The sequence below is a fragment of the Hippocampus bargibanti genome, linkage group LG04, assembly GCF_051943395.1.
Source record: "Hippocampus bargibanti isolate YZ-2025 linkage group LG04, ASM5194339v1, whole genome shotgun sequence".
Classification (NCBI taxonomy): domain Eukaryota; kingdom Metazoa; phylum Chordata; class Actinopteri; order Syngnathiformes; family Syngnathidae; genus Hippocampus; species Hippocampus bargibanti.
In genome coordinates, this window is record NC_142737.1 from 20665167 (window position 1) to 20675663 (window position 10497).

The following is a 10497-nucleotide window of genomic DNA, read 5'->3' on the forward strand; positions in this document are numbered from 1 at the left end:
GCGTGCAATCACAGGTGTGAAAGTATGGAGAAAGAAAAAAATCCACAGTTCTAGCGCATGAAGTGTTTGTTATTTGGCTGGTGCAGGACTGTACCATCTGCATGGAGAGGCTGACCATGGCATCAGGCTATGAAGGTGTCCTGCAGCACAAAGGCATCAAGCCAGAGTTGGCGGGCAAACTTGGCAAGTGCGGGCATATGTACCATCTGCTGTGCCTGGTGGCCATGTACAACAATGGCAATAAGGTGGGGAAAAGCTTATGAGCCAGCCGTTGTTATGATGTCACTCTCCAGGCTGGAATTACAAACGCGCAGCATCGTTCGGCTTGACTGAGCTGCGCAGAACTGGCAGACGATGCATCTCTGCGACTGTACTACACAGAGGGGGATCTCATAGAGCCTCATCAGATCAGTCGTATCCATCTCGAAAGCTCAGCCCTGGGAGTTGCGGGAAATCATTATGAATTCAGCTCATTTTGGTGCAGTTGCATAAAATATTAACAGTACTTCTTTTTGCAGGAGCAGAAAATGAAAATACAGTAAAGTCTCGTTATATCGATATTCAAGGGAATCCGAAAAAATATCGATATAACCGGGACTATCGATATATCCGACCCTGTTTGCATGTAATTTTCTCCATGCGTGCATAGAAATAGTATCGATATAACCGGGACTATCGTTATATCCGATATCGATATAACGAGACTTTACTGTACATTTGTTTGATTTGATGATCAAAACCAATTAAGATTAAAATGCACAAATGTTTGGAGGCTTGATTTTCTCCTATGTTTGTGCAGTGCAAATGATTGCAAATAAATATAAAAAGGCAAACATCATTCCCACAAATCGTCTCATGTGCTTTGTGCAGAAAATAAATGAATCACACAATACACAGCACTTTTGAAGCCTAAAAACCCTCGAGTCAGTTCTTTCCTGAAAACCTCTCTAGTTGTGTTCTTTCTACTACTTTCATTACTTTACTTTCATTTCTTTCATAACTTTGCTGCTGTGAAATGTAAATTTCTCCACTGCGAGACTAATAAAGGCAAATCCAATCCAATCCAATCCAATCCCAATATTGAAGCACTCATACTGAAGTAGGGAAGTGATGTGGTGAATTGCATTTGCTGCATGTCAATTTCCACAGGTGCCTCTACCCATGACAATAGAGTCTAATCAAAGGGTGCCTCTTGTTCCGTCTTGAATGCAGCATTATCTGCAATGGCTGGCCATTGCATAATAGAGATTGAATGGTGAAAATGAGGACCTCATTTTTTTTCTCGCAAATAATGGCACCCGTTGCTCCCAAGCAGGATGGAAGCCTTCAGTGCCCAACATGCAAGACCATTTATGGGGAGAAAACGGGCACTCAGCCTCCTGGGAAGATGGAATACCACGTCATCCCCCATTGCCTGCCTGGCTACCCAGACTACAAGACCATTCGCATTGTCTACGACATTCCTGCCGGTGTCCAGGTTGGCATTATCAGACTTTACTAATCCTCCTTGCTTTTTGTGCTCTGATCCACCTCCTTTCTTCTATAAATCGCCGACTCTAATGAGATTGCTTCATCCGCTTAAATCTGATGATTCTTGTACCAAGGTGAGCTATGTGAGTCGCGAAGAAAAAAGATTTGAAAATATTTTCAGATGCGGTTAAAAACAGTCATCAATCTTGATCATTTTTGTCAAATCTATTACTCGTTTCGTAATGTGTTTAACATTGAAATGTTGCACGATTTTCAGTTTGTTAGCAGCCTAAAAAATAGAAAATATAAGGCTGCCTATTTTGTACTGACTTACCATTGGTTCTGTGAAATGGTAGAATAACTTTTTAAGAGCAGGCTCACTCTGCCAAAGGCGACAGCACTGCTCAACTTTTATGTTAGCACCGCGGCCACATGCAAGATGGACACCTCCAGCGCTCATAGTAAAGCCAGTGTACGTTCATCTCTGTCCTCTCCAACCCCCAGCCCACTCCTATGGTTTTTGGAACTGTGCTTACCAATAATCTAGTATTTATAGACGCTTGTTGGGATAGGTGCAGTCTGTATTTATTTTTTTCGACTGTCAATGGGAAACATGACGAGGGGCACAGTCGAACATCAGTTGGCATCAACTATGTTCATTATCGGATTGGGCAGAGAAAAAAAGAAGGCATGGCTAATTCTAGTTCGATCATTTGATCGCATCAACAGTTGGCAAATGTGGATGTGCTTTGGATGAGATCCCAGTATGTCGCAACACTGCGTAAGGTCCTAAAACATTGTGGACTCTTAGAAATGTGACAGTTCCAAGCAGCTTGTGACAGCTCAAACTGTTTGTTACATTCAATCTTCTACAAAGGCTGTCAGAGAAGAGATGACAGATGTTATTTAAATTTAGAATTAGAAGAGATGATGCAGTGTATACATGCACACACACACAGACACACAACTAATTACTGCTACTACTCAGAGGCATTAACATTTAAAGGACAACCGACAACTCCGGCCGGACAAGTTGCGTCCATAATTTAGCAAAATCACTACAAATGACTTCTACTGATCAGATTTTACAAAGATTCCACCGCATATAGCTATATTTTACGTTTTAAGACTCGCGCTGAATATTCATGAAGTCTTGTTTTCGAGTTTATGACGATGCCGGGAACGGCCCTGACCGAGAAAGTGACACACAATGCATTTTGGGTACTTTTTTCATCTGAAAACACCGTGTTGATCGCAAAATTAGAAATAAAACTACATAAATAACGCGATGGTGAATCCGTTGTGTGTCGCAGCCAATTGCGGTAACACGCATAAAGAAGGTGCAAGTTTACACAAATTCCCAGCGGTCAAATCAGCCCTTTTCCAACGGAGCTTGTGCGCCATCTTGTGCATTTTCTGGGCGCTACATCGGAGTCCAGATCTTCACCGGTTTCATTGCTTGCAGACGGCTCGAATTGATACGGAAGGAATTCTTTAATCGATTGCAAACATTTATGCTTTCCTCTTCGGAACTATTTGAATCATATTCATAACTGGATGAGTAACAAGAAAGCATCTTCTCCGAATCTGAACTCTCTGAAGCCATTGTTTTGATTCTGGAGCAAGGCAGTGTGTCACCCATAGTGACGTCACAAACAAGGGGGCGGGACTTTGTGAATCTCCCCAGCTTCGAGCTCATTTGTGGCAGTTTTGGGACACTTGAAGTCATTTTTATTGGTGTTTTGCATTTAACTAAAAATATCAGCCTGCGTGTTTTGCATATTTTAGATGCTATAAAACGTTTTTCTGATGTCAGCTAGGAAACAGAAAAATGGTGCCGATTGTCCTTTAACAGTCGGTCATTCACCGGCAACTGGGCAACAAGTCCGTCTTCTTCAGTCCGTTATTTTTACACGTCAAAGCAAAACTTCAATTGTCAATCCGCCTTTGTGATTTCAACCCCACTCGCGTCATTGCTAAATTCATATGAGAACATAGTTGCAGAATACAGCAGTGTTCATCTGCCTCAATCGTGATGCTCTGGGAGCAAATGATTCCATCGTCAATGGAAATAAACATTTTTAACTCCATATACTGTATGTTTCAGACAATTGAGCACCCCAACCCTGGCAAGAAGTTCAGCGCAAGGGGTTTCCCTCGGCAGTGTTACCTGCCGGACAACGAAAAGGGCAGGAAGGTGAGCCAAGCACACAAGGCAGCGATTTGTGCATTTCAAACTTGCTGTTTATGTCCGAAGAATGTCTCGTCCACAATAATAAAACAGCCCAAATTTATCATTCCCCATTTATGCGGAAATTTTAATTACCAATAAAAACAAATAAAAATAATTCAAAAGGCATTGGTTAACTCATTCACTTCCATTCCCGAATTAGTTTGGGTTTGTTTTTTTCTTGCTTGTTTTTTCTTCCACATGAGGGTAGAATTTCCCTTATTTTCCATGTTTGCGGTTTGTTCCAGCTTCAGTTGTTGTTAAAGCGCTATATAAACCAAGATGAAAGTATTGCATTGTATTTTGGACAGCCACTCTCATTTCAAGCTCATATAACTCCAGACCCATATAAATTAGGAATTAACTCTTCTTACGCTGCATTGAATGTTTATGTCATCCTAAAACTCAATATTCTGTGGGTCTTCGAATTCGAGTGACAATGACAAAAACTCTGCCACTGGATTGGACACATTTTTGCACGTCTGTCAGTGAATGAGTTAAAAGCCCCGACAACCAATACAGTACTCCTTTTCTGAACTCCTCACAACAACCCCCTTAAACCTCACAGGTTCTCAAGCTGTTGATCACAGCTTGGGACCGACGCCTCATCTTCACCATCGGCACTTCAAGTACCACAGGCGAGTCTGACACGGTGGTGTGGAACGAGATCCACCACAAGACCGAATTTGGCTCCAACCTGACAGGGCACGGCTACCCCGATCCAAACTACTTGGACAACGTCCTGACAGAGCTGTCGGCCCAGGGAGTGGGCGAGGACAACGTGAAAGACTAAGTGCGAAAGAAGCATGACACAACGATTAAGACGCTGTGGCAGCGAGGCAAGAGCGACAATAACAAAACGATTGTTGTGATCTTTTTGCTTTCATTTTGATTACATTTTACAATATGCCCGCAGCATGTATGCATCCTCAGAGACTTGCTGCACATGCGGCATATCTGTGTTGCTGCCAGCAAATGTGTCACTGACCTCTTTTCGACTCAAATGGAAGCATCTGCAGTTGTAGAGCGACAAGAAGGCGTGATTGCGTGGCCCGACCAACGCTGCATAACTAATGTCGAGGAAATTGCTGCAATAAGATGAGGTGCCAATGAAGCTTATCTCAGTCGATAAGACAAATGGCGAAGAATGATAGACATGCATATGATTTTTCCCAAGGATTGGCTCCTCCCTTGTTCACTGAAGAAAATGAAATATTGTAACATCTGGTGAGACTTTCCTGTGCGTTGAGAAGACATCTGCCCCATCACTGAAGCACTGTTTTATTGTACATGAAATAGATTCAACTGACCCACAAGCTGAGGTATTTTCCAATGGGCATTTGTGACATTGCCCAACTATCTGGGTTGCCCTTGAAAAGGGGCTTTGACATAGCCGAGCAGACATTTTGAGGCTTGCTACGAGATGTTGCATTCCAAGGTGAAACTCATTTCTTATGTTGACACTGTGGGAAAGATAACCTTTGTGAACATGAAGTCCCATGTTACTTTGCTCACAAATGAAGGAAAATGTGGCCTTGAATAGATCCATCATGCTGGCATGCATGAGGGGGAGCGTGTGACTGCATGCATTGAGGTCCTAAAGGTGTCGGCATTTTCCCTAGGGGGGTCCATCTTGCGATATCTCATCTCTCCCGAGAGTTTTTTTTTTTTTTTTTTTTTTTTTGAATCCTGGAACACGCTGCAGTGAGCTCTGAATTCCTTTTGCAGGGAGGAGCGTTTAGGCAAGTTCTCTTCTTGATTCATGTTCTCTTCATGAGCAGCGGACATCCTTTAAGGAAACATGCAAATGTTGCCTTATCGCAATGCTCAATGCATCAGAAGTATTTTGATTTCTTCTGTGGAAGTGTTCCGCTTTCCCCTCAAATATGTTGTGGCCAAGAGCGAAAGATGGTTTGAAGATCCCTGCTGGGGATTCATGTTTTTTTGTTGTTTCTTTTGTACTTGCAGATGAAAGCGAGGTCAGCTCTGACTTTAATGAGGTGGGATGATGGTGTAAACTTGTTGTGGGGTTCATTTTGGAGCAAATCAGTCTTCCACGGCGATTTGAAGCAGCAGTTTTGCTTCCAAGTTGTTTCTTTTTTTATAGTCTTAAGACATTTTAAACCTTTTCCCCCCTAAAGTCATCATATAGTGCTTTGGAGAAAAATGTATTTACACAGGTGATCTGCCGGACTATTCGAGCTTGGTTTTTCTGGATGATCGGTTTATTTTTGTACCATAAAACATTCACTTACCCATGAACTTAGAGATACAAAAGCAGATGTCAACAAGATACATAAAAGCTGCCAATTTTTTACAGTTTTTCAGGGACTGTTTACTTATGTATGACATGTTAATGGGCGTTGAATATATTAAATAGTGTTAGTGTATGCTACTGTCCGTACCTTCATGTAGAATGTGTGTAGGTGACTTGAGTAATTATAGTCAGTGTTTCTTTGTCATTAGTCAAGGAGCCTAAACAGCATGAGCGTTACCAACCTCCCTTAGGGCCGTTTCTTGGTTGGGAGTCAACTTTTTAATTCACCTTCAATCAAAAGCAAGCAACAAACCGGGTGAAATTTGGCTGTAGATATTGTCAATGTTTGATTCATAAGCAGAAGCCACACATTGGAGGAGTTACATTTGTTTTTTAAAGGCCCTGAACTTGTGACAAGTGGTTGTTACTCCCATATACGCTCTATGGAGAGTCTTGACAATGTCTCGGCCCGCTTCTGACTTCACTCTATACTTGTCCCTCCCACTACATGTGGGAGGGACAATCACTTGTCACACAGCTTGCTTTTTTTACGGGAACACCTTTTGCTCGGACGAGGACACGATCCCCTGGCGCCAACACTTCGTTCGGCAATAGCACCCCCCAGTGAAACCACCTACACATACACAACATGCACTCACTACATTCAGCGCGAAATATAAATACACCCCCTCGGGATCGAGGGGTTTAGGTCTTTTTGTTAATCAGGCCATGGCTGATGTCTGGAGAGGGCCGCTGCGAAGACCAGGCGTTTTTCCTCGCCCCCCGGTGTGTAGTAGCTTACTCGCCCCAATGGTCCACGGGCACTAGGCCAGGGGTGTCCAAAGTCGGTACACAAGGGCCGCTGTCATGCCTGTTTTTCAGCTCTTCGAGGAGCAACGCACCTGATTAAAATCATCAGGACCGTTTTGATGCTGCTTCAGCGCTCGCTTATGAGCTGATCATTTGAATCAGGTGTGTTGCAGCCGGGTCAGATGGAAAACAGGCAGGACATGGCCCTCCTGGCCTGGAACTGGACATGTCTGAGCTTGGCCAAAAGCCACTTCCCCTTAGTGATGGAAGCAGGGGTTTGGGAAGCCCAACAGACTCAAAGATTAATGGCCCCCACCGTCCTTGATGAGTTCTCTCCCGCGACGCCTCAATGACACAGATATGATCCGGCGAGTCCCAATCCGAGTTCCGTTGGGTCTCCACCATTTACTTTTACAAGTCAATGGGCTACAAATCCAGTCATAAGCCGTTTCCCTTCGTTCTGACGCTAAGGAATCCGCCGCTCCCTTGCAGCCCGGTTCGACAAACATTTCTTTTTTCTCCACACTGGCTCGCCCTATTACCAGGTGCTCAATCACCACCAATTGCCACCATCGGTGCTCTTGCCATTGACGGACAGGCCGAATGTCCCGATCGGGGCACCCGAACATTGACCCAGGGGATACATCTTCCCTCCTCTAAAAGTAACATTGACCCGGGGGCTACACTAATATGGCATTCGAAGACCTGCAGGTCACCTTGAAGAACAGCGAGTCGAGAGTGCGTTCAAGTCTTGTTGTTTATCTTTGAAGCAAAAACAGCAGTTTTCTCTGGGGGTGATGCACCAGTGGGAAAGCCTGTTTGCTTATTCACTGCAGTTCAAACTTATTGAATTATTGATATATAATGTTGGACCATGGAGAGTCTGTCCACCACTTTCATAGAACTTTGTTGCTTTTGCGCTCTTTGTGAAGCAGAGCTCAACTAATATCAAAGGTTCAGGGATTATTATTTCACGTCAAAGGAAGAACCAAATTCATTTTAAATGATGTTCTACAACCAACAAACAGCTTGTAAGTTGAACACATCTTCCAAAGTGAGGTTCAGAGAGACAGAATCTTTGTGTTTTTTTCCCTTCAGTTTCCGCGATGGATCTTTTTTGACTCTTGGTGTACTGATTCACTACGGATGACACCGCTCTTGTCTTTTTATGCAAAAATAAGTCTGTCTACGAAGCTGATATGATCAGCTTCATAGAATTTTTATCCTAGAAGAATTTATGTGTAAGCAGTCCGCGCATTAAATATTTTTTCATCAGTTCAACTAACCTAAAGACGTTTTTTGAAAGATAATTTTTCAGGGGCTTTAAAACTAGTTCTGTTTAAGTTTTTTTTCTCTTTCCCTCCTTAACTGCAGTCAATTTAAAGTGTGCATGTGTGTTTTTGGAATATAACCTGACTGTGAGGAAGAGGTGCCAATGTGCCGCATAAAACGTTTCATTTTATTCCAGTTACAACTTGTGATCTTATTTAGGCTGTCTGTTTTTCTCTCCCCCGCCACAAGGCAAAATAAATTGAGACCAATCATTGTTTGGACCTCCTTTCCCTCTGGGAGGCTTTAGCAAGTCATGACTATCAGGGAAACGTCCATGTTGATTAAAGACTATTGAAAAAGACAAATCCAAATGTTTGCGCTTTGAACATTTTGTCGCCCTTTAGACTTTCAGGTGTGTACAGACTTTCGTGGTCAGTAAACATGCAATCCGATTTGGAATGCCTGAGCGACAAAAAGATCTTTATGCAATTTACTATTTTCAAAATGTAAAACCTGATTGATTTGTAGCAAGGACAGTGATTTTTGGGTTAGTAGTTATTTTCCTTGTGGGGTGCCTCACTCTTGTCTAGAATAAAAACGGACATGTACGTATTGGAAAGCATATATTTTTGATGTATTTTCTGATTCACGATTGTCATTTGATTCCAAGTGGAAAGTTATGATATATCACTGGGAGCAAGATATAGTATTTCCTCCTGTAATCAAAAGTCATAAATGTTCAATGCTTCTATTACATCTCTTTCAAATATACCTTAGACACTTAGTGTGGCTCTACTGTCTCTTGGTATCTCTTTGAGTGTGCGTCTTGCAAAACAAAAATCATCGGGCCGCGTCATCCTTTAAAAAGACATTCATGTTCTGCACGAGATGCATATGAGCTAATTTCATGGCAACATGTAGGAAGTCATCACAAGCTCCACTTTCGAAAAGTCAACCAGAAGATGTTATTTCAACACTGCTCTGTCGCAGAACATTCTTATTTTACACGAGTCAAGGAGACATGATGTTTGGTTAATGTCAACTGGTAATGCGACATGTGCAACATGTTTCATGTTTTAATTGACATTTTCAATTCCTGATTTTTTTTTGGTTTGACATGACTTGAGAGACACTTTTCTCGTTCCAGCTTCAAGAGACATGGCGACTATGATCACTATAAAAGGGCTTTTTAATCAATAATCGGTCGTTATTGAATCGTGTTGACCTTGTTGCATGTGCGTGTCTTTCTTGTGGACAATGAGTAAATAAAGTGCCCTCAGTGGGGGTGATTTTTGTTTCACCTTTCTTACCTCAGAGTTCATTTTATTCACTTATTTGTGCGTGCATGTGTGTGTGTGCATGTGTATTTCTTATTTGTGTTTAGCGTTATTTGCTACAGCTCGTGATGTAAATTTGAATGTGCATTACTGGACATTAGGAGCCTCTGTCAACTGAACTAACTGCATGGGGTGGCGAAGCTAGTGTGCGCTAAAGGCTGTGTTGGTTGGATGGTGATGTCGACGTTGACGACCCTGCCCTCCTTCCCTGCAGCACTGACCCAGGAGCTCACTGTCATTGGTCACATCCTGTCTAATCGGGCGAGGAGCAGGGAAACTGCTGCACGGTGCAGATAAGTCGGCTCTCATTAGTATTTAAATCAGGCACAGAGCAGCAGCGGATACAAAGACTATTTGGTGAAAGAAAGTATTTCTTTTGTATGAAGCCTTTTCTGTACATTGAAGTTAACACTTAAGCTTTCTGCTGTAAAAGACTGATGCTGCTTCAACTCTATCATCAAACAACATCCAAATGTAATCTCAAATGAAAAGGGGTATTTTCACTTTATAGTATTTTTTGGTTTTTGGAGTTTTATCTATATATATAGAACGCCACAAAACAGGCAAAATCCCATATCACTTGGTTGTGCAGAATCTGGGAATTTTAATCGGAATAGTGTTGCACATGCATATCTTTACGCACAAGGAATTGAAAAGTCACGTTCTGATCTTCATGATTTCTGCAGATATCAGTTGACGAGAAAGGGAGAGGGGATTTTGGTTTACGTTCACTCAGGTTTCCAATGTGGATATTTTGATGTGATAAATGTGAGAGTAATAGTAAACAATATGTTTGACTGCAGAAATACCACAACATGAAAACTAATTATTGACTACCTTTTCTACAACAGTTACTTTTATGAAGTGTACCCCCCTCCCAATACGCATGCGCGCACGCATGCACGCACACGGCGCGCTATCATTAACATGAACACAAGCTGTTCCAAAATCAAAAGAGGAATAAATGTTTAAAATAAAATGTGTGATTTTAAATGTACAAATGTGAAACTGATCTAAATCCACATTTTGGTGAGGGGTGGGGTCTTCAAATACATGATTATACATAAACTTTAAATTCCCACCATTGATGGCACCTCAAAAATATCCATTGTAAAGAACTC

The 10497-nt window shown here is 42.1% G+C and overlaps 1 protein-coding gene across 9 annotated transcripts in view; it reads left to right on the plus strand.

Moving 5' to 3' along the window:
- The window catches only part of dtx1 (deltex E3 ubiquitin ligase 1), a 43441-nt gene extending 34097 nt beyond the window's left edge, over nt 1-9344 (plus strand). For 7 of the 9 annotated variants that reach the window (XM_088994636.1, XM_088994630.1, XM_088994637.1 and 4 more), the window contains 4 exons: nt 87-245; nt 1316-1477; nt 3578-3667; nt 4269-9344. In XM_088994636.1, coding sequence (XP_088850762.1) covers nt 87-245; nt 1316-1477; nt 3578-3667; nt 4269-4493 — 636 coding nt within the window. In that variant the 3' untranslated portion in view covers nt 4494-9344. The remainder of the gene's footprint in view (nt 1-86; nt 246-1315; nt 1478-3577; nt 3668-4268) is intronic. The other 2 variants (XR_016114728.1, XM_088994635.1) reach the window with 2 other exon arrangements.
- The last annotated feature ends 1153 nt before the right edge of the window (nt 9345-10497 follow it).